Source organism: Emydura macquarii, unplaced genomic scaffold (genome assembly GCF_026122565.2).
Source record: "Emydura macquarii macquarii isolate MOO-44397 ecotype Brisbane River unplaced genomic scaffold, CSIRO-AGI_Emac_v2 contig_2676, whole genome shotgun sequence".
Classification (NCBI taxonomy): domain Eukaryota; kingdom Metazoa; phylum Chordata; order Testudines; family Chelidae; genus Emydura; species Emydura macquarii.
Genome location: NW_027132813.1, coordinates 19,432,701 through 19,457,057, shown reverse-complemented (window position 1 = coordinate 19,457,057; position 24,357 = coordinate 19,432,701). Strand labels below are relative to the sequence as shown.

At 39.0% G+C, this 24,357-nt stretch overlaps 1 protein-coding gene across 2 annotated transcripts in view; it reads left to right on the top strand.

The window, feature by feature from the left end:
• The window catches only part of RCOR3 (REST corepressor 3), a 33,133-nt gene that overhangs the window by 3,088 nt on the left and 5,688 nt on the right, over positions 1-24,357 (top strand). For both annotated transcript variants that reach the window (XM_067565017.1, XM_067565016.1), the window contains exons 3-10: positions 6,914-6,991; positions 8,658-8,710; positions 10,608-10,769; positions 11,158-11,282; positions 12,318-12,396; positions 19,335-19,553; positions 20,870-20,947; positions 21,645-21,702. In XM_067565017.1, coding sequence (XP_067421118.1) covers positions 6,914-6,991; positions 8,658-8,710; positions 10,608-10,769; positions 11,158-11,282; positions 12,318-12,396; positions 19,335-19,553; positions 20,870-20,947; positions 21,645-21,702 — 852 coding nt within the window. The remainder of the gene's footprint in view (positions 1-6,913; positions 6,992-8,657; positions 8,711-10,607; positions 10,770-11,157; positions 11,283-12,317; positions 12,397-19,334; positions 19,554-20,869; positions 20,948-21,644; positions 21,703-24,357) is intronic.

Below are 24,357 nucleotides of genomic sequence, written 5' to 3'. Positions count from 1 at the left end.
TTTTTAAGTAGGTAGCCATCCAATTGATATTTAAAATTTCATTCAATTAAAATATGAGGAAAAATCAGTGGCTGATTAAAACTGCATATAAAGTATAAAGCCCAATTTTTTGCCCTTTGATAGTTGTGTACCCTGCCACAAAAGAAATGGATTTCGAATGCACTTATGGGGGCAAATCCTCAGCTTCATTTGATCAAAATCTTAAAAATCTTAGATTGTTGTAAATGATTTCTGTTGAGCAGATAGCTATATTACATGACAAAATATGTTCATTGTTAAAATCGTGACACTCAGATAATGGTAAACCAGAAGTGAAGTATTATAATTGGGTGGACCCCATTAGATTTTAAGTAGTTGTCATAAAATTCAGAGTTAGTACTGATGCTGTCATGCCACTGTAGAACATGAAATGGGGGGCGAGGGGTGTTCAGATTGAGTGTAGAGCAGCATAAGGGAAGGTCAGTGTGTCGGACAACTTTTGTTTAAATGTTCACATCCTTAATGTTGAAATCTATTGTAAGACCAAAGGAAACTACACATATTATCGTTGAATAGAACAGCTGGGGAGACATAATGTAGTTGTCATTTTAACTCCTAAATTACACAAGAATACCTCTTTAATAGGAATAAGAGAAACATATTGGATGGGAGAAATAGTTCTGAATAAAATAACTGCCCTCAATTCTTAAATTAGCCAATTACCAAAACAAACCTTTTTGATTTTTCTTCCATCCAGCTGAACCAGATTTTATCTCCTGCTGGTTTGTCACTGGAATTGCTCATTCTATGTCCTACCTTTGCTAAAAACTGAAGTCCCTTTGTCCTTGTCCTCCACGCCCTCAATCCTATGTCAAACAAGCCCTTATTTTTCCTGCTATCCCACTGGCACTATAGCAGTGTCCATACCATGAAGCTGGTTTCTTTTCTAATCTCATGGGCTCTTGGGTTCCTCCAGGAAGAGAAGATAAAAAATAGCTGTGATAGAAAATGGGTCATCGTGGTGCATGGGTCAGTTGAATATACTTTGAGGAAGAAGAAAGAGGAGGTTGCAGAGGAAGGTTTTAGTTGTATTTAGAAGAGGGAGGGAGAGAGAAGGATATTCCTAATTCTGTCTGGATTTTCTGCTAAATCTGAGAGACCTTGGTTTATTTGGAGTTCAGCAAGGCTTACAACCTGAACTTAGTCCTCTTATTTTTGGGGCTTTTACATGTGTGTCCAGAAGAGCCCCACTTTGACTTTAAGGTCTTGCTTATCTTTTAAGGTTTCTATCTAAGTACTTATGGCCCTCATCACCCTCATTTCAGAGATTCTCCTATGTCAGAATTGGTCGTCTTATGTTCTCTATCATATTCAGTACAAGAGCTTCAGAATAGATTCTACTCAAATTTTTTTTAAAGTATTTAGTGTCACATACTATACCTTCCCCCCAAGAAATCCTCTGCCAGTTTTTCTAGAGATGCTTTTTTTTTTTACAGTAGAACCTCAAAGATACAAACACCAGAGTTGTGAACTGACTGGTCAACTGAACACTCTGTGAAACTGGAAATAAACAATCAGGCAGCAGAGAAGGGGAGGGGGTGGGGAAGCAAATACTGTGCCTGTATTACAAGGTTGTCATGCAGAGCAGAAACAGTCGGGGGTCTGTGCTGTTCCTGTAAGCCAAGGGCACTGTTTCACACCTTCCCACTCCAATCCACTGGGACGGGGATGCTGTTTTCACCACCACCACCAACTCCCTGCCCAGAAATAAAAGCTCCCTGCTGAGACAAGGAACTGAAGGTTGCAGCCAAAGCCTGGCCTGGAGCTGGAGAGGGAGGGATCTGCACTCTGGAGGAGTTTTAAAGGGCCACAGCATGTGCACAGATGTGGCCCAAGCTTTGCTCATGGCTGCAGTCTGAGAATCTGCCAGCACCTCTGGGAATCCAAGGGGCAGGGGAGGTAGGGGCACCAGCAGCCAGCTGGCACCAACCCCCTGCCACGTGCTGCCTCTGGAGCATGTCAAGCAGTGCACTGAGCAGGATGAGCCCTGGGGAGAGGCGGCTGGGGCTTGTAATGCCAAGTGTGTGGGGCAGGGCCCCCCTTGCAACTCCCAGTTCAGCCCAAAGGCAAGAAATGGGAATAGGGCAGGGAGCTGCTTGCAAACCAGGCAGTGCTACCAGGTGCTACCTTTGCAGAGATCTCTCCTAGGGTCAGCTAGAAGACACTGACTGCAGGGTACTGTACCATAATATTTGTTCAGAGTTATGAACATTTCAGAGTTACAAACAACCTCCATTCCCGAGGTGTTTGTATCTTTGAGGTTCTATTGTACTTATTTTTAAAATGTGCATTCTCTTTGTCTCTGTGAGAGACCCACCCAAATCAAATAAACTGACTATGCAGAGAAATTGACCATTTACAAAGTGCTATTGAAAGCACAATATAAAATTGAAAAAAAAATTATTTCTCTGCTCTTTGTTAGTTGTCTGGTGTATTTTTGAAGTTGATGCATTATTTTAAGAGTAGTATTTTCTTCAAACCCAAATTCTTTAGGTTTGTATCCATCACTTTTTCTCAATATGTGGAGTTGGGAGGATGCTGTCCTCCCTGTTTGCCTAAGTAATTCCCATTAACATTAATTCAGAACTAGTAGGTGTCATTCCAACTCTATAATTGAATAATTTTAGCACAGCAACTAATAGAAGAACTGATGAATTAAAGGTCATCTTTAGTTGGATGGAACTTTATTTTTGAGATATCAACTGCTGAGCAGCACTGGTGTACTTGGTGAAGTACAATGCAACGTATGGACTCTACCCTAAGAAGCTTAAATTGAGGTTTTGCTGGTCAGCGTTTTATGCTAAGAATTCTAGTATTTTTCAGACCTGCATAGCTCTCTGCCAAACCTTGGCTGATAGCTCATTTCCTTTCACGTTCATTAGACTCTACCTTCCCTGGTGTTTCCATCTATTTGCCTCTACCTCCTGTCAATAAGTAGAATGGAGTTGCCAGTCAAAGAGCATGCTGTCTTTTGAGCTGCAGACTTTTTTCCTCAACTAGTTTACTTTCAGTCCAATTCTCATGGAACACATCATACCCCCTACATTGCATATGCAGGGGCCTCTCCACATATAGACTTCTCCCTCCTGTGCTGAAGGCAGTTGGGTTAACTGCCTCTTCTTCAGCATGGCATTTCCCCACATTCTATTCCTTGCCCGGATCCTGTGGAGAACTCTTGCATGGTTGAATGCTGAGTGGGGTGGGATCCACATTTTCTACTACCACTTGCCTCTTACTCGCCCTATGAAAATTACCTGGAAAAGGTTAACTTTCATGTGATATCCTTTTGCAATGGAAAAACATAATCCATTTTTAAAAGGTGGTCAACTCCAGGAACTGAAGGTGTCTGAGGGCTTGTCCCATGGCCTATTCCAACCTGCCACCGACACAACCCTTAAAATCCCACTTCTCTCCCCTCCTCTTCCCCCTGTCCCCTATCAGTCCCTTACAGGACAGAACAGTTTCCCCTAAACTTGGGGAATGGGGCATGTTGTAGTTGTCTAACCAAGCTTCCCCTCACAAAGTCTGTACCCAACCCCTGCAATGGCCTGTCAGGTCTAGATCGCTCCTTCCTTCAGTAGAATCTTAAAGAAAGAGGAAAGATGCCTTGTTTGATTCATCCTTCCATCTGTGGGCTTTACTTAGGAGGGCACAGTGTGTCCCCTATTAGGACATGGGGAGGGAATAGCGATATGGAAGTTAAGCTGCACTCTTGGGAATGGGGCATGATGGAATTGTGTGTTACCCTTCAGTGACCATGGAACTAATGTTTTTGACTTTGGGATAGCAATTAGCTTTCACAAGTAGGGAAGACAGGAAGCCCATGGAGCATTAGTGGGCCATCAACCACAGAGGATACTCTTTGCCAGGTTGGCCCTGATAATTGTATGGACAAAGAAATTATTAAGCAACTCTAAAATAATACAGATGTGTTTTACAGGATAAATATCCAGAGAGTTGAAAAACCCAACTTCAAAGCTTCTGGTGGTAATTAACAGAGATGTTTATAATATGAGAGAGAGTGTTTTTTAAAATTTAGCATCCCTTTTCAATATTACTTGTATGGTGTCTTGTTCAAGAATTATTTCTTCAGAATAAATTGTATAAATGCTGACCTTCATGTATGCTCAGCAAACAAAAGTATTTGGCCATATATTGCATTGTTTTATAAGTAACCTAGGTGGACTCTATCTTTATTTTTTTTTTCTAAATGGTAAAAGTGTGGTTTAAGTTGAAAATGCTGAAGCAGCTTACATTTCTGATACTTTTTTAAGCGGCTTGGCCTTTTAAACAACACTGAAAACTTGTATGTCTCAAACTTTACAACTATCTTGTTCTTCTGAGTGAGATTTAAAAAAAAAAAACGGCACAGGAGTAGAATATAGGAAGTGCTCAGCTTTGGACTCAGTTGTTTTCTCCCTTGGAAAAGAGTCCCGCGCTGAGTACTTTTCAAAATAACATGGCTCTCACTGTTTGGATTTTTTAAAATACAATCTGACTTGTAAAACCATTATCTCTTTAATTACTTCTGTTTGGTTTTAATACTAGTTTGTATCTTTTCACTCTTAGCATAGTGCTTTGAGAACCTTGTATGAAAGATTATATAGAAGTGCAAATACCACTGCTATAAGGGAGTTCCAAGGGAGGTTGTGGAATTCCCATCATTGTAGACTCTTAAGAACAGTTTGGATATATATCCATTAGGGATAGTCTAGTGCAGGCTTACTTGGTCCTTACTCACTGTGGGGGAATGAACTTGAACCCTACATTTCTATAGTTCTGATAACTTGAAGCTTTGTATCTTCTAAACTTGAAAATATAATAGCTGCTGGTGTCCAGGACACAAATTTATTGATTTTGATGTCCATGTTAAGCTTGGATGTTCCACAAACACATATTCTGGTAGTCCTCTCTTTTTTCCATTGTCCTTAATTATCCTATTCAAGAGATCAGTTACTATTGTTGGCTCAGAGTGACAAATATTTGACTTGTGCTGTGGGTGAAGGAGATGCTTTTAATATATTTGCATAACTAAATGTGATGCTACTATATTCATATTAATCTGAAGTGGCACTCTTAAGCCTGGTCTACCTTAGAGAGTTTTTTGTCAACAAAAGTAAACTTTTGTCGACAAAACAGTGCTGGTGTACATGCTATCCTCACCTCCCCACTGACAAAACCCCAAAATAAAACCACCTTGATGAGAGGTGTAGGGCTTTTGTCGGCAGAGCTAGGGTGACAGTGTCAGTGTAGACACTGCATCCCCTTAGAGCGGTGGAGGGGCTGTCATACTTGTCAATTTCACTGCTCTAGCAGTGAAACAGGGCAGAAGCTCCCCCATTCCTGGTCCTGCCTGGAGCCAGGGCAGCCGTGCAGGGACTTCTCCCCTCCTAGATCACAGCCGGTAGCTGGCTGCAGCCCTGGTTCCGGCTCTGAGCCCAGACATGGGCAGCTGCAGCCTGCTCCCAGCTCAGAGCCAAGACTGGACAGGACGTGAGGAGCTGCAGCCCGCCCCCAGCTGTAGCTGTAACTGGAGAGAGAAGTCCCCGCGTGGTTGCCCCGGCTCGTGGCTGGGACTGAGGGGCTCCTAACAGGGAGCTGAAAGATGTGTCTCTGAGCTCCCCCCATACTGCCCCTGAGGTCTGTAGAAGTGCTGCTGGTGAGGACACACTCCATCAACCCAAGGAGAGCACTGTGTACATCAGCCACTGGAAGTCGACATAATATATGTTGACTTATTTTTCTAGTATAGACAAGACCTTATAAACAGAGAATAGAAAGTGGTTGTAAGGAGCTGACTTTTTAAATAATGAATGTTAGTTATATTTAAACTGTTAGTTTATATATGAAACTTATATATATAACATATAACTTATAACATATATATATATGTTAGTTTATATATGAAACTTTTGTTTATTGTGTTTTGATATAATGTCTGTAACTGATGTTGATGTATGGCTTCTGTACAAATTAGGTTTACCACAGACTTTTATAATATATTTGGGTTATTTGTTTACAAATATTTATATGCAGAGGATTCCTGTAGTTTATTTTAGGTTTACAAAGATGGTACTAAATACAAAGTGCTACAAATCTAGAGTAAGAGAACTGACTAAATGTAGTACATATCCAGAAAACATTAAGCTCACTTCTCCTCCAGATGATCATTTGTCAACTAGCTAGAGATAATGCAAAAACAAAGAAAGGAAGTGTGGATGTGTGGGGGCGTCAAAGGGTAACTTAAATAAATAGCTCAGTAGCTAGTAAGGAGGGATGGTGGTAGGTCTGGACTCCTTCAGGAAGACAGCTCCTTGAGAGAAATCTGGTTCTGTGTGTATCCAGGGACTGACAGCGAGCCAAGGAGTGTCTACTCTAACTGCTGGGCAAAGACTTGGTGAGAAAGGTGGTAATCGAGGTTTATGTCATATATGGTTTTATTTACCCTGTGTAAGAATATAGTAGTCAGTATAGCTCTTTTCTTGCTCTAAGGGTCAAGCAGCATCCATCATCCAGCAGCTATGTTCAGCAAGTATTTTAGCTTCTTTTAAAGAAGCCCAACCAAGAGCATATTACAACATCAGATTGTGGTAGTGATATCCGAGTTAAGAAAACTGATGCACTTAGTCTTACCACCTCAACTAATCTACTAACTAGCCCAAAATGATCACTAAACTCCATTCCATCCATTCCAACTCTGGCAAGCAGCTTTAATTGTCAAATTCTGGTAATTGGAGTCCTATCCAATTGTGATTGGCAGTTAGGTCACTTCAGTTGTGCTAGCTGTCTCATACACATGTAGGGAAATAACTGTCAATACACTGTTTTCTAGGTCATATTAATAAACACTAAAAGACATTTTTTTTTCTTACAGGTGCTACAAAATATACTGATAAAGACAATGGAGGGATGCTTGTGTGGTCTCCATACCATAGTATTCCAGATGCCAAGTGTAAGTTCTCTTCTCCCAAGGAAATTATACTATATTAACTTGAACTGATTAAGTGCTTCTGATGTAGAGTTGTCTACTTCTAATTTTTAGCACGTAATTCCTTTTGCAGTGTGGGAAAGTTGTGGAAATTATCCTGTGGATGAAAAAACAAGGCTGATGATTTTTTTTCACCACTTCTCATTCGGGGGATTTTGGTAAAGGAAAGGAAGAATGTTTCTGTGATCCTGTGGTTGGGAAGAAGGCATTGGTCTAATCAAGCCTTCAGACCTCTTGAAATGTGTCCATTGTTACCACTGGCCTCTACAACATCTATTAATAATAGGGCAAAAAATCTAATCTTGAGAAATTTTCATGGTACACTTCCAGGAGAAAAGGTATTGTTATGGAAGTCTGCATAGATGAGTTACTGTGGAGGAAATGTAGTGGGGGCTAGTTTAAGGGGAAGACATTATGTAGGCATAGATACCTGTTGCCCTCTTCCTGGAAAAGTGGTGCTTATCCTGTCACATCACCTATGAAGATAATAGAAGTATAGTAAATATCTTACGGATCTGACCAGCAGTCTATCTTGCCTCTAGTCATATGAGCTTTAGAGGAAGAAACCCTGTACCGGGCAGTTATGAGATAACGTGATCCCAGGGTAAGTTTCCTCCTAATCACAGTAGTAACAGATTGATATATTTCCAAAACCTTAAGGGTTTATATCCTTTCCAAATCTCTGGTGGGTTTTTTTTAAAATATTTACAGCTGTTACTCTAGATATTTTTGTTATACATGTACATTTATGATCCTTTTTTAAAATCCTGGTAAACTCTTGGCTTCCATATGGTGTTACAAGGAACTCCACAGTTTATCTGTGTGTGGTGTGAATAACATACTTCCTTTTATAAGATTTGAATCTGTTATCTTCCAATTACAAGGAATTACAAGGTCTCCTTGCTCTTCAGTTCTGAAGGTGGGTCACTTGATGGGAAATATTTACAGTCAGTGACAGATAGTTGGTCCAAGCAATGGCTTGGCGAAAGTAGGGTATAACAGTTAAGTAACAAATTTACTGTTGGTAAGGCAATGGTCAGACTTTTATATATTCACTTCTATTGACAACTGACTCTAGAGGGTGGCTAAATATAATGCTGATAAATCAAGGGAAAGAAAGATAAATCTGCTTGCCCAAATCAAGGGAAACTAAGGCTAAAAACTAAAGAACCTATGAGATAATGCATTTGTGGCGGGGTAGGTTTTTTAGATCTATTAAACTTTCAGTTAACATGTTTGAAAATGAAAGTTTTCAATTCTCTTTTGAAATCTCCCAATTCTCTTTTCTTTGAAAGCCCCCAGTAGTAAGATCTGTGAAAGATCACTTGATCAACAAATCTCTGGTAGCTAACTAAATAATTGTTAAAATTGACATAAATATCTGTACATATAGGAAAATAGTCCCTGCCCCGTTTCAATTTTATACACTAAGAATACACATGCATAACCTTTTAAGGATCAGGCACTGTGAAAACAGGCAATGTATGAAGGGTAGGGAGGAAGGAAAGAAACCTATAATCAAAACTGGTATCCGTTATCACCAACTACTTCTCTGCTTTGCTACATTTAAGTGGCTAATCTTTTGTATTCTAATTTTAGAAAAATTAATTGGAGCATTGCTTTCTTACAGTGGATGAATATATTGCAATAGCAAAGGAAAAACATGGATACAATGTGGAACAGGTAAGTTCTGTGAGTGTTTTTTAAGGTCATGTTTACTGTATGAGTATAACACAACTTACTTTTTTCATCTGACTTGCATTAATTAACGCTCTCTTCAGGCACAGCAGCAGACAGTGCAGTTTTATGGATCTGCATAGAGCTATGGTTTGGATTCTCTGCAAAAGATTGAGCTTTTTATTTTCATGACATGCTCAGCTTGAATGCACTGTTTTGAAAGATTTGGTATGTTTTCAGTACACTGGGCATGTCATGCAATTGCGTATGTATGTAACTTTTTTAAAAACAATTTTTTTAGGCAAACAATTTTTGGTATGGATTAATGCATGTTGAAATTAAGAATGCTAAATATTTACAGTGGAACTAACATTGATTTAGGTGCTCTTTAGGTTGCAGTTCCAGAGGCATTACAACTAGTGGGGTAATGGGGAACATCCATTAAAAAAACATATACAAAAATAATTCAATTGGCATGTTTCAAAGCAAGAAAAACACTACCAAAATTCCAAAACTTGCAGGGTTTGGAGGTTGTCATTAAAGTTCTAGCTTTTTGGTTTTACTACTGTTTAACCAATACCCCATGAAAAACAGTATTGGTAAACATTGCTAATTCACGCTAATGACTAAAATCTATAGCAAGTTAGCAATTTTTAAAATTGCTAAGTGAATGAATACAGTAAAAGCAGAAAACCATGTAGTTAATTATTGATATGCTTGTAAAATATCCTGTTGTATAACCTTGTGGGGAAGGAGAGTAGGGCAAATAATGAAACTTCAGTAATGAGAACTCATTGCAGTACTTGGCTGAGTCTGTTCTGTTGGAAGAAGAAGCACAGAATATTGTGGTGTCTAGCCTATGTACAGAAAAATGGAGCTTAGTTTGTAATTGGTTTTTCCAGTGCTCTTTAGGAAAAATATAAACATAAATAAGTCAAAAGTAAGTCTGCATGTACAAACAACTGGTAGTTTGTGCTTACAATGCAATGGGAAAATGTTTTCAGGAGAAAAGCTGGTAGATCCATTAAATCAAGGAACTGAGATTTGATGGTGAGCTATTATTGATCATGTATGCACTGTCTGAAACTAATTTAGTCAATTCTGTTTGAGTATTCCCAAATCCCAAACAAGACTAGGTGTAAAATCTGTGATGGGTTTTTTTGGGGGGAAGTCTCTAGTTGCTCTAGAGTCTTTATCAGAAATGTAGAGAATTACTCACTATTTATACCCAATAATGAGATTTATTTAAAATTGTCTGTTTATGGTGTGTCATACACATCCATGGACAACGGAAGTGCACAACACAAGCCAGACAGCTCTTCTTATTTGAGAGGTGGGGGATTTTTAAAAGGGCACTCAGGATGTATTCAGATTTTCAAAATTATATTTTATTTGCTCACTTGCAGCCTTTTAAAACAACAACATAATTTTGTCTCCTTAATGAATATTGAACTGCATGTGTACAATGCAGCACATGAGGGTAAAGTGCTGGATGGCTTTCTGGTACTCAAAAAGCAGAAATCTTTTTTGTTTGAGTGGGCTGGAACTTGGGCCCAGGAAAGACTATAAAGAACTACATTGTCTGTTTGTTAGATAAGTCACATTTTGAGCCTATTTTCTTTAACACCTATTTTATGCTAACTAATTTAAAGATGATACTGTCACACCGACTGACTGGTCCAGGTATTGCAGCATGAATGGAATGCAAAAGTGCCCACTGATCAAATAAAACTGTACTACATAAGCATAATAGAAAAGAAGCTTAAGTGTGAATTTCTTTTGAGTGGGGGGTTCTGATGTCAGATACTTAGTCATATTTAACGTAGGTTTTTGAATGTAACTTTCTAAAGTGTACTTTGATACAAGTCAGCTAAAATCAAGAAGGGATTATTTCTTTTCAAAGGCACTTGGGATGTTGTTCTGGCATAAACATAACATTGAGAAGTCCCTTGCTGATCTCCCTAATTTCACTCCTTTCCCTGATGAGTGGACAGTTGAAGATAAAGTCCTGTTTGAACAAGCTTTTAGTTTCCATGGGAAGAGCTTTCACAGGATACAACAAATGGTACAGTAATATTTCTGGTTATAACTATTTAATATAAATATTTTTAGTCAGACGGTTCCTATCAGAATAAAGCCCCATTGTGCTAAGTATCATACAAACATATACAAAGACAGGGTTTGTACTCCAAAGAATTTAGTCTAAAACTTTAAATTCTTTTTCTGCATCTATATTATTCAGCCTTTAGAGCTATAAAAACTCTCAATTTATTTACAAAAGTGGCATGAGATTTGTTTGTTAAAGCATGAAATAGCTTTTTAAATGAAAAAACATAAGCGTTTTCTCCTTTTTTAATTTTCCATGCATTTAGTGAAAGTATTGCAGCTGAAGTATAATTATCTTAATAGTTTACATAGTTTGCATTTTTTAATATTTGAACTAATTCTTCTAGCTTCCAGACAAGACTATTGCAAGCCTTGTAAAATATTACTATTCATGGAAAAAAACTCGCTCTAGAACAAGCTTGATGGATCGACAAGCTCGAAAACTAGCTAATAGAAATAATCAAGGTGACAGGTGGGTTGAAAGCTTTTAAATAACTAATTACCCAAGAGTGAAGTTCTTTGTTTGGGTACGGATATGACAGCATTTCCTGACAATGTGCTTCAACTCTAACCTAGAGGGACCATTTCTAGGGGTGAGAGTACCACTAGTTTAGTCTCAAGCCCTTTCAACAGACAAACTGTATTTACTTGTGCTCTAGGAATTAAACAGCTCTGTGGTGAATGCAGTAGCTGCACAGCAGACTAGTTAGGATTTATTTCACAAGACAACTTACTATGAAACAAGATTTCGAAATCTTGGTTGGGGGTGGGATCAGGAAGAAAGGAAAAGGTAACTGAACTACAAATTGCTGAAATGTCCAATGATATTGTTTTACTGGCCTTCTGCAGTTTACAGTACTTTGTTTTTAATCCTTTAAATAGCCTTGAATTTGGTAATTGCATGTTAAATTTTATTTTTATTCTCCATTTTTACAATAAATATTATGTTTAGGTCTATTTAGCTTTATTATAGAGCAAAAGGTTCTAACTATATGTTACCATAAGGAGGCAAGCCTTTTAAATAAATTCAAAATAATTAGTGACCCTGTCACTTAAGGACTACAAAATCAAATCCAATTGCTTTCAATCTAGTTGAACTTTCCAGTTATTTCAGAAACACTGAGCTTCCTGAGAGTTTTTTTTTTTTTAACTTTTCTCCAGAAGTGATGTTGTCTGAACATGATAAACTTGGATCAGGCCTAAAAGAAACTTCTTTTCCAAGCCTTCCTGCTTAGCATTTTCCAATAGAAGGAATAATTTTTCCAACTGTTGTTGCATTAATTATGGTAACCTACGCAAGCTTAACAAAAGGAAAATGTTTCCAGGGTACTACATCCTTAAATTCCAAGTAACAGTAACTCAGATCCGTTTGTGGGTGTTATAACAATATGACTGTAACTTTATTTAGCGTTTATATTAACTATATAATTGTAGAGAGCGTTGGCAAAAACAGTGGAATAACAGAGGCTAATAGGACCAAGTTTACTCATCTGTTGTCTATCCTCAGTGATGATGATGTGGAAGAAGCACATCCAATGGATGGAAACGATAGTGATTATGATCCCAAAAAAGAAACCAAAAAGGAGGTAACACTCTAATTACAATAAATGTTAGTAATTTTTCCATAATGCCTTCTGTAAAGAATGTAACTTGCAACATGCTGAAATCCTCATATCATGTTTAAAGAACAGAAGATTTTGTTGCTTTTTAATTAAGCTAACCTTTACTACTTCATTTACTGAGACAGTTTCAGTCTTATATGTCACACACCTCTCTTTGGAGAGAGCAGTGAAGAAAAGACTGATCAGCCAATGAGAAGAAACTCCAGAGAATAGCTCAAGACCAATCAATAAGAGACACTTGTTTGGCTGTTCTGTCAAAAACTCTTTCCAGTTTCTTACTGATATTGAATAAATGGATACAGAGTATTTTCTTTATACATTAAGATATGAAGTGGTGTTTCTCAAAGTATGGCTTGTCCTCTTCATTCAAAGCAATGAGGACATGTGTCTTCAACTTGTTTTAGTACTTCTTTCTAGTAGAAATGATAGTGGATATGACCTTATCCTCTCCGTTTAAGAGGGAAGGAAATTCTTTGGTATCTTTAAAAAATTTTGCAGGCAGAAGTGTGATGTCCCTTTACTTATTGTTCTTGCAAATAGTCTCTAAATGTTATTAAAGCTGAAAAATTATAGGAAAAACTATACATATTTACAGCACTTTGTACGTAGTATATTTCCTTAGTCATCTTAGCAAGTTTGGGTCTCCCATACCGCAGGAGCGAGAAAACATTTATGAATATTAGAAAATGTGATTTTTTTTTTTTTTTTTTGAGTGGGGAGGGAGGAGGGAAAAAATCACAGATTAGCAAGAGTCCTTTCAAATAACACTACTAATATAACTTTGTATCTGCCAAAAGAGACCTGGGACATAGATTGGTCAGCAGTTCTCAAAAAAAGGGGGATGGGGGGGGACTTTTGGTGGCGGCAGGGTTACATGGGGGGAACAATGCCCTCCGCCGAAACCCTGCCGCTGTTTGCCCCTTTTTGGCAGCAGGGTTTCGCGGGTGTGGGTGGGTGGGTGGGAATTTCGGCGGCGGGGTTTCGGGGGGGGGGGGGATTCGGCGGCGCAGTACGGCTCGCGTACCACCCAGCCTTCTTTGAAGTACCACCAGTGGTACACGTACCACCGGTTGAGAACCGCTGGTCCAGCGGATAGGGCATGGGACTGGGAATCCAGAGATCTGGCTGTTAGCCCCAGTTTTGCCACTGTTATGTTGTATGACCTTCAACACATTACTTTGCCTCTGTGCCCTCATTTCCCCATCTGAGGCTAATAAAGGATCCCCTCCTTTTGTAAAATAGTTTGAGACTGCAGATGAAAAGGTGAAGATAACTACATCTTGTTTGGAATTGGTATAGCACAAATCTAGTGGGGAGAGTTTTTCTGCCTTTCTTGTTCCTCCCTTCCTAATGGGGGAATGCTTTAATGTTCTTTCTTTTGGACCCAGCACACCTTAAAGAGGACAAACAACTTTTTTAAAGAATTGCCCAATTTACTTTAATGAATTACTGTATTTGAACCATTAAATATGGTACAGAATAAAATTAGAATATAAGAATAACTAACAAGTCTGTCGGAATTGACCAGATAGACTAATAAGTTTGTCTGAGTAAATCAAGATTTATTTTGTGGTCTTATGTTTTTAGTTCTTACCTTCCTTGATTTTCTAAGCAAAATTAAGCCAAGTAGTAAAATCTTATTTTCTAAAACAAAAATAATAATTTTTAGAGTAGTCTACAAGTAACCTTTGATGAACCTGTCTTTTGCTTCAAAAATAAAAAGTAGAGTCATCAAAAGATGTGTAGATTCTTTTTTTAAAAAAAACTCTGGCTTTGATCTATTCTAAAGCATAAATCTAGTACAAAATTTCTGAGAGACCACTAAGGTAGGAATGAAACAGCATGTAGTGGAGAGAGGAAGGTATACAACATAGAAACTTAAGGGAGAAATGTATACTAGAGTTAGAGGGGAGGGGAGAAAGAGAGAGAGAACAAATACAGTATGGAGATGGCAATATGGGATGGTAGAAAAGTGATAGTCTTATAAGTAGGCAAGCTGAAAGGTTTGGTTCCTCCCCCCCCCCGCTCCTATGGAACAATTCAGGAATTAATTTAATGATCTGTAACGAAGATCACAGAGAAGTGTATATATATTAAATACAAAGTTCAAAGAACATTCATTATGTTGCATAGTCAAGCGCTCAAAGATTAGAAAGTGCTGCCAGATAACAACCTTAATTTTTCCACTTGCTAATTTTTGAGTGCTTGACTCTGCAACTTTAACACTGGCTTCTTTTAACTTTAGTTTTTTTGCATATAATTATAGTTGGGGCTGATAGCACGGCCTGTTAAGGTTATCTGACGCTTTCATAGACTTTAACACCAGGAGGGACCATCATGATCACCTAGTCGCTACCTGCACATTGCAGGCCACAAAACCTCACCCACCCACTCCTGTAATAGACCTATAACCTCTGAAGTTATGATTTATAGACTTCACGTTACAAAGAATCCACCATTTACACTAGTTTAACCTGCAAGTGACTCATGTTTCATGCTGCAGAGGAAGGCAAAAAGCCTTGAGTCTCTCTGCTTTAGGCTTTTTTTTTTTTTTTTTTTTTAAAGCCAGAATGGTTCAGCTGTTCTAAAAAATGAGGCTAGGAAAAAAATACACTCTGGAGGGTTTTTTTTAACATGGGCAAAGCAAACTTTTTAAAAAACGTTTTAGGTGCAGATTTATAAAGGTATTTAGATATAATTGTGTCTGCAGTATGATAGGATTTAGACTTCTACATGCCTAACTCCCTTTTGAAAATGAGATCTAGTCTATTAAATTGGTTAGACTAGCAATGCTGAGCACAACAACTCCTAAATACCTTTAAAAATCTGGTCCTAAGAGCCTTTATACTAGGGAAACATGGATTTGAAATAAGGCAGTGGGTGGCTTTTTATAGCCCCTGTGAAATTCTACCCACATTTGGCAAAGTTATAAGCCTTTGAAAAACTAGAAAGGTAAACTGAGCACTTGAGCAGAGACTTAGAGACTTGCTAGAACTAACAGCCAAAGAGTGTATCCTCATTGAGCATGTTTGAGTCTCTCTCAGCTTCTAGTGCTGACCAGACTGCATGTGCACCATCCCCACAGAGGGACTGAATGTGCTTCAGCCTAGGGCTGTGTGTGCTCAGAGACACTTTCCCTGTAGTGGCCGCTTCTGGCTGCGGCTGGACACTGGAAATGGAAAAGGGAAACTCTCTCTCTTTCCTATGTGCTAAGTGACGCACATGCACACGTCGGCACCTGGACAACAAGTAGGAGGAATCCATCTGACTTCAAAAGGGGACAAAAGTAGCACTGAAAGTGTGAAAGGAATAGATTGGGACAAGGAGTGAGACTAAAATTGGAGGGCGGGGTGGGAAACATGCTGGGAGTTGGAGGGGGAAGACTGGGACTGACTGACTAACTGAGCAAGGGGACTGGGAGCTGGAGACGGAGGAGGTAGTGAGGTCTAAGTAACTAGCCTATGGAGGGAGAATTGGAAATGGCTGGATGAAGACATTTGGACAAGGAGCCAGGGAGGCAGAAGATTGAGATTGGCTCCCAGTCCCAGGTTCTCTTTCCAGGATTCCAGCCAATCAGGTGAGGATCCCAGAGAGTGCTGACAATGGGACTGTAATGAGAAGACTTAGGAGTGGAAACTGGGGCTGAGTAGGCCAGGAGAATAAGACTGGGACAAGGAGCCAGGGATGGATGAAGAGAGTGGACTAGAATAGATGCAGGTTGGAGGACACTGGGCAGAAGAGGTCAGGCTTGGGTAGAAGTCTGTGCCTTCTAGAACCCCCTCTCCTCCACTCTTGAAATGGAATCCCAGGTTTCTTGAGTCTTACCAATTCTCTGATGTCAGTAAATATGACTGGGTCTTATTCCCTTGGTTTTTGTTCACATAGAGGATGACAACCTACTCCGTTAGCTTAGGTGGCAGAGGTCTGTGTGATGGATCAGACTTCCAATCCTGCTGATGAACCATGGGATGTCAAATTGATGGAACTTCTATTTTTTCAGTTTCTTTAAAACCTAGAAAATTGCAAACAAACTATTAAAAAAAAAAATTATTAAAGTGGCAAAAGCCAAGCACTCACAAGTTAAGGAAATGCCAGAATTAAGGTTGCTCACGCAACCATAATTCAGCGCTTTTGTGCATATAGAATCATAGAATATTAGAGTTGGAAGGGACCTCAGGAGGTCATCTAGTCCAACCCCCTGCTCAAAGCAGGATTAACCTCAGCTATATCATCCCAACCAGGGCTTGGTCAAGCCTCAGCTTAAAAACCTCTAAGGATGGAGATTCCACCACCTCCCTAGGTAACCTATTCCAGTGCTTCACCACCCTCCTAGTAAAAAACTTTTTCCTAATATCCAACCTAGACCTCCCGCCCTGCAACTTGAGCCTGTTGCTCCTTGTTCTGTCATCTGCCACCACCGAGAACAGCCTAGCCCCATCCTCCCTGGAACCCCCTTTCAGGTAGTTAAAGGCCGCTATCAAATCCCCCCTCACTCTTCTCTTTTGCAGACTAAACAAGCCCAGTTCCCTCAGCCTCTCCTCATAAGTCCAGTGCTCCAGCCCCCTAATCATTTTTGTTGCCCTCCGCTGCACTCTCTCCAACTTGTCCACATCCTTTTTATAGTGGGGGGCCCAAAACTGGACACAATATTCTAAATGCAGCCTCACCAATGCCGAATAGAGGAGAATAATCACTTCCCGTGACCTGCTGGCAATGCCCCTCCTAATGCAGCCCAATATGCCATTAGCCTTCTTGACAACCAGGGCACACTGCTGACTCATATCCAGCTTTTTATCCACCGTTACCCCCAGGTCCCTTTCTGCAGAGCTGCTGCCCAGTTCGTTGGTCACCAGTCTATAGCTGTGCATGGGATTCTTCCTTCCTAAGTGGAGGACTCTGCACTTGTCCTTGTTGAACCTCATTAGATTTCTTTTGGCCCAATCCTCCAGTTTGTTTAGGTCACTCTGTATCCTATCCCTTGCAGGGTATCTACCACTCCCCCCAGCTTAGTGTCGTCCGCAAACTTGCTGAGGGTGCAATCTACCCCATCCTCCAGATCATTAATAAAGATGTTGAACAAAACCGGCCCCAGGACCGACCCCTGGGGAACTCCGCTTGTGACCGGTTGCCAGCTAGACATGGAGCCATTGATCACTACTCGTTGAGCCCTATGCTCTAGCCAGTTCTCTATCCATTTTATAGTCCATTCATCCAACCCATACTTCTTTAACTTGCTGATAAGAATACTGTGAGAGACCGTATCAAAAGCTTTGCTAAAGTCAAGGTATATCACGTCCACCGCCTTCCCTACATCCACAGAGCCAGTCACCTCATCATAGAAAGCAATCAAGTTGGTAGACTTCATTGATAGACTTCATCAACATGATCACATACTATTTTTTCCACAGGAACTCTGCCTCAGTCTATCAGTGTGCCAGATGGATGTGCTTTGGTGATGAATCAGGATTGTGTAGTAAAGGAGGCTGTTGTCTGTAGGACCCCTTCCTCATTTTGTTGTAGAAGCTGAAAGGTGTGTAGAGCATGAGTTAAGGCATTGAAGGAATAGAAAGAATGGATTCATTATTAATACAGTTGAATGCCACCTTGGAGAATTGGATTCTATCCCTGCCTCTGCCACAAAGATCCTGTGTGATGCTAAGCAAATAATTTTAAACCAAACTTTTCAGAGATGCTCACTAATCTTGTGTTCCTCATTTTCTGACTTGGGCCCTAGGCCCTGATTTGCAGATGTGCATTGACTGCATTATGAAGTCAATAGAATATTTCAAATGCTATAAAATGCAAAATACACCAAAAATGAAGTCCTAAGCATCTCAAATTGGCACCTAAAATTAGTGGATATTTTTGACCTTTTATCTCAGTACCCCATCTGTAAAATGGGGATAGTACACCATAAATCAGGAATTTCGTGACGGTCTTGGATACTATAGATATAAAACTATATATGAGGACTTTAGAAAAGCCCATAAGAAAATTAATTGTATTTGTAGTAGGAGTTGATTAGTATGCTGTAAATAAGGCCTAGAGCCACACACTGAACAATAGAGATAAAATCACATGCACTGAATGAAGCAGGGCTCCTGAGGGGAAAACAGTATGTGATTATGTAATTAAAGGCTGCATCATAATGCATACACTCAAGCGGGGTGTAGGAGAATTATGGTTGTATAGGCAATCTTAATTCTAGCATTTCCTAACTTGAATGTTTGGTAGGGCTGTCCAGAAAACAGTTCCATTTCACAAAATAGAAGTTTCAGAATTTGTTCATTCTGCATTAGAATGCATTCAGAGCAATCTGGAATGGAAAACCCTGTTCTTCTCATTTCAGAGCGGAGGACTTGAACCTGGGCCTTAATCACCAGATTGTAGAGTCTCTCTTTCTGTCTATATCATATTTTGAACAGAAAGATTTCAGTGAGACAATGGTTTTTGTTGGATTTTTTTTACCAGGTCTAGTGCTTCACTTTAATCTTATTTTTTTTTTTTAATGTAGAATGTATAGAGACCTAGGAGCCTAGATTTCTGTAAAGCATCTTTTTTATAACCTAAGCTTTTTTTAAAGCAATAGAGTTTAGGACACTCCACCCTTTTTCACAGTATGTATACTAACATTTCTTTAACGCTGCTGAAAATACAATTTTTTTGTAATGGAACCAAACTTTATAAAGATTGAAAGAAATGTTAATTTGTTAAAGGCTGACTTACAGACCTATCCAACAACTGCTTGACAGCATAACTCTAACCGTAAGGCTTTAATGCCCTTTTCAGATATCTGTAGAAATGGCCTAGTTTTCTCTTTTGTGTAAACTGTTTGTAAAATATGCTTGCATGGTATTCAAAAGCTGTATTCTTTAATCACCAACCTCTTCTAACTTTTTAAGGGCAATAATGAACAACCTGTGCAGACCAGTAAAATAGGGCTGGGTAGAAGAGAGTATCAGAGTTTACAGCATCGCCATCATTCTCAACGTTCTAAATGTCGTCCACCTAAGGGCATGTATCTGACCCAGGAAGATGTGGTGGCAGTTTCCTGTAGCCCCAATGCAGCTAACACAATTCTTAGACAGTTGGACATGGAGCTAATCTCATTGAAGCGCCAGGTACTTTGAGTTATCTGTCTCTTTTGTTTGCTCTGAACTTCTTGTTCAGACTGAGACTATGTATTCTCCTAATCACTATTTTCATGGGAGTCTCTGAAATCATGTCTGTTGCTTCTACACAAGTGTCTTGTTAAATTGATTTTTCTTGTACTTGTTAATTCTACAGTGATAACTCAACAGGTTGGAAGTTAAAGTAGCCTCTCTTTTATTTTAATGCTACTCTTGCCTACTCTTGAGGATATAATCAAGTGGGACTACCCCTTTCTAAAAACACATATACATTTAATTCTTTAAACGGGTAATCTTCCCAACAACTACTTAAATTCTGTAGTGGAGGGAAGTAGAATACGATAAGATTCTAACATATCTGACTTTAAACTAAATAAAACCTAATGGGGGTGGAAGTGATCCATTTATTTATTGTATATTTATCATAACTTTTTTTAGTGCGGGTAGGATGGAAGAATCCTCAAAACAATGGAAAAATTATGAATCCAGACATATTTCTGTTTAAAATTCATAGATTTGACATAAACTCTGGTGCATTATCTCCATACTCAACACCCTCTGATGCATTCAGACACTTGTATGCAGTCAAATCATCTATGCAAGTCCATTTTCTCATATGTGTTCATCTGCATTGCATCTGAAGCATTGCTTCAGCCCATTTTAATTTGTTAATATTAGTAATGTGCAAGTGAGAGTTAAAAAGTACTCCTTTCTACAGAAAAAATAATCTCTAATTTCAATGTGTTAAAATAATTCCAAGATGAACTATATCAGGAGATCATAACCTGAAGCCAGCAAAACCAGTTTTAAAAAAAAGCAATCTGCAGCAAGAAGGTAACTGGAAATATCTCATCACTTTTTAGAGTTGTGTTTAGGTAAGGAGAAGGACCCTAGTCTTCTGAGAAACAACTTATGTATAGAACTTCTCTCGCTCGGTAAAAATTCAGAGCAGAAAATGAAAAGATGTTTGTAGTATTATCTAATATTTCTTATTCTAGACATGTAATTTTCTGAAAATTAGCTTTTATCTTCCTCCTGGTTTGTCATAATCCTGCTGGACAAATTTTAACCAGCCTTTCAAAGAACGCTGTCTTAGTCATCTCTCTCTCTCACTCTCCAGCGTAAAATACGATTTTTCTGTGAAGTAGCAGTTAAAAGCAGAGAAGCATTAAACCATAATGTTTACTTCTATAACTTAAGAGGCAGGTTTGTGACAATCCTAGTGGAGATATATGTGTAAAGTGATCAACTTTCTTTGTGGAGCTGATTAATTTTGGGGGGAATTGCTTTGTTTTGTTTTTATGAAGGTTCAAAATGCTAAGCAAGTAAACAGTGCACTGAAACAGAAAATGGAAGGTGGGATTGAAGAATTCAAACCTCCTGAGGTAAATCAGTATAATGTGCTAGAATACGTGGAATTGCACTTGGATTGGTGGGAAGCTACATTAACATATAGTTCTAAGTTATTTCCTGCTGCACGATGTTTTGTTTCAGCAATAATTTAACTGGAACACTCTGAAATTCATGCAATGGTAAGTATGTTGGTCCTCTCTGGAGGAAGTCAGCAAAATATGCTTTTCCTTTGTCTTTTAAATGGGAGATAGGTGGGATTGGGTACAATGGACAACAGAAGCAGTGAGGTTTTGTGATTATACATGAGACTAGGGAGCTGGATCATGTGCTGTTAGGAACCAGCTTTTCTGGTGAAACTGTCAGTTACTTAGTTGCTACTGTCACTAACATGTTGCGAGCAATGGGATTTTTTTTTTATGCACTGACGCTACTTTTTTAAGAGTGGGCATATTTTTTGAAAATGCAAAATAATCTAGCAGTTATGTTCTAGTAATACAATTAAACTTTAAAAAATTAACTAACTGTGTTTTTACCTTCCTGATGATGATAATGCTCTGTGACAGTTGAGTCTTTGATTGCATCTGTTTGGTAGTTTTCCCTAGATTAGCAGCCAGGCAAAGAAATTCAGTCATTAAAATACGTTCTTTTATAATGACTTTTAAGATATTTTACAGTGTTTTTGGAATGTGCTTTAATGACCTCAGTGTGCAATTTCTCTAATTGTAATAGTCAAACCAGAAAATCAATGCCCGTTGGACCACAGAAGAACAGCTTCTTGCAGTACAAGGTATGTTACAGAAAAGTAATGACCTATAACTATTAAAAATCTTAAGTGACCTGCAAATTACTTAAAAATTGGGCCCATGCCCTTTTTCTGCTTTATCTATAAAGAACACCTGAAAAATGCTTTATTTTCCTCTTTTTAAAAGTTGGTCAGGGAGGGAGGTTTCTGATTTCCTCTGCCCTCCCTTAGAAATGTTGAGAAATGATTTTGTTCTGTGATTTTGTTGGAAGTTCACTGTGATTTTTGTTGTTGTTTGTTGTTGTTAAGAGCTCTTTCTTTAATTAAAGGGGTCTGAATGGTGGTGTATGTTGAACATTAAGTAGAGTCAGAGTTTAATTACCCATTTGAAGTTAAATGGATGTTTTAAAAAAAAAAAAGCTCACTGGTCTTCTAAGCAGTCTGATTAAAAATCCCTTCTCTTAACATATAAATGACACCATCACAAGACACTAACTCTTCAGTCTTCCTGGTTGTCTAGCCTAAACAGACATGAAATAAAGTCGGAAACAAGTAGTAAAAAAACATGCAAAAAGGCAGAAGCCCAATTTCTTTCATTTGCAGGTCACCTTTAACTAGGCATAAAGAGACAAGATGGCAGTCTTCCCATTCAACATCATACTGTGAAAGTTTGAGGCTGAAGGCAGATTTTGTATTAACGCATTTTCTTAGTGGATAGCAGTGCACTTAACTGTACCCAATATCCTGTTGGTAAACATGCAGTAATCTCTTATCTAAGCATGAAAACTCTCAGATTTTGTCTTGTTAAAACGTGCACTACACTATCTGGAGAAAGCATTAAGATGAAAATATAAATATAAAAATGAAACTCTGTGTATTCAGTTGAAAGTGTGATAAGTTGCATCTCTTGTATTTTCTGATACTATACATCAGCTCAATATTACTTCACTGAAGTAATCAAGCTAGTTCTTCGCATTGTTCACCTGCTTTAAAAATAATACATAGACTAATTAGTATAACTTGCCTCATGTTTTGTTAGGATATCATAATGTGCAAGTTACTGAACAGTCAATATTTGATGATGTTTAGTATTCTGACTCTACTTTGAAAGTTAGATTCTTTCAAAGGTTGAATGGTCCTTACTACTTTTCTATGCAACCATGCAATGGTTTTATGCAATGTAAATTGTTCTAGTGCTTTCTAATTCAGATTTGGTTATTTTGTACTAAGTCCTCATGTTTTTGTGGTGAATACAGTTTTGAAATGACTGAGATCTTAGTTTGTTCATGCTCAGTCATTTCTCAACGTTTACTTACAATTTGGTCTGCAGAATCTTAATCATGACAAAACAATTTGCAAATGGAGAGCCCATTACATTTGATGGGGAGTGAAGGGGTCATGACACTAACTTGAAGAGTTATACTGTCGTGACACTAACTTTCTGAAATCAAATTGCTACAAGTGTAGAAACTACTAGACCTATTTCATGCTTCAGAGATATGACCCAGATGAGATCACAGCAAACTTTCTGAATATCTTACTCTTTATATTGGCTCTGGGACAAGAATGTAGATTTATTGAACTGGAACCTTGAATGAAAGCATTAATGTAATTTGGTGCCTTTAATTTAGCCCAAGTTCTGAAGAATTTTGTGAATCCCACTGACTACTCTGATAGCAACTATGATTAGTTCTCAAGCTGTCAGGAAGAGAAATAGGTTAGCCCTAGTATAGGATGGCAGTACATGTAAGTGAGCACCTACTTTCTGAGCTTCATTTCATAAGACGGCAAGTTATCAAGCATAATCAGCCTTCTGGGCTGAGAGGAGGGAAGCTTTAGGAAATAACTTAAGGTAGTGCTTGAAACTTGATTGTGTAATGATGAGTAGTGTGTGCACCAGTTTACAAGTTATATGACCTAGAAAGCTGATAGTCCCTTTCAAGATAAATGTGTGCTGTGTCAGTATGTTAGGTTTTCTCTGCCTCAGTGAAGAGTTAAGACTGCTGTTAAGACTGAGGTCCCCAAACTGGGGTGCAGAGGATTGTTCAGGGAGGCATGGCTGGGTCCAGACCAGCCCCATGGGGGTGGGGAGGGAGCACCACCCAGCCTTGCTCTGCTGTGATCTCTGCTCCAGGCCTGGCTATGGCCCCCATGTCCATCCTATGGCCCAATCTCTGGTCACGGCCCCCCAGCCTGCAGTGCCTCAGCCCCCCACCCCTTCTCCCTCTTGGCCCTGATCATGGCCCTGCTCCCGGCCACAGCTAGGAGGAGCAGGGGAGCATGGACAGAGATAAGGGGCAGGGGGTGTTGGATAAAGAGCTTGAAGACCACTTCACTATAAGACACTTAGTATGATAAAAGGAATCCAAAAGAAACCTGAACTGCAGTGATCAAATGAAAGAGTTGAATTTCATTTTGTTGTTATTCTGTTCACTTAGTGAATTCTGCAAATTGGTAAATAAGTCACAATGGGTTGTCTTATCAGTGTGAATTAGTGAAACTCTCCAGTTACACCATTTCTATTCTGTCAGGCAAAAAGACTGAGTACTGGAGGGAGAATACTTTGAAAAGGTGTAGCTATATCACTCTTCTTTCTCTCTCATCCCCTGCCACTGCTGTCTGTGCACAAAGCCAAATGGTTGTCTCTGTCTTGCCCAGACATACCCTCGTGAGAGACACTACTGTCGCTACTTGCATACG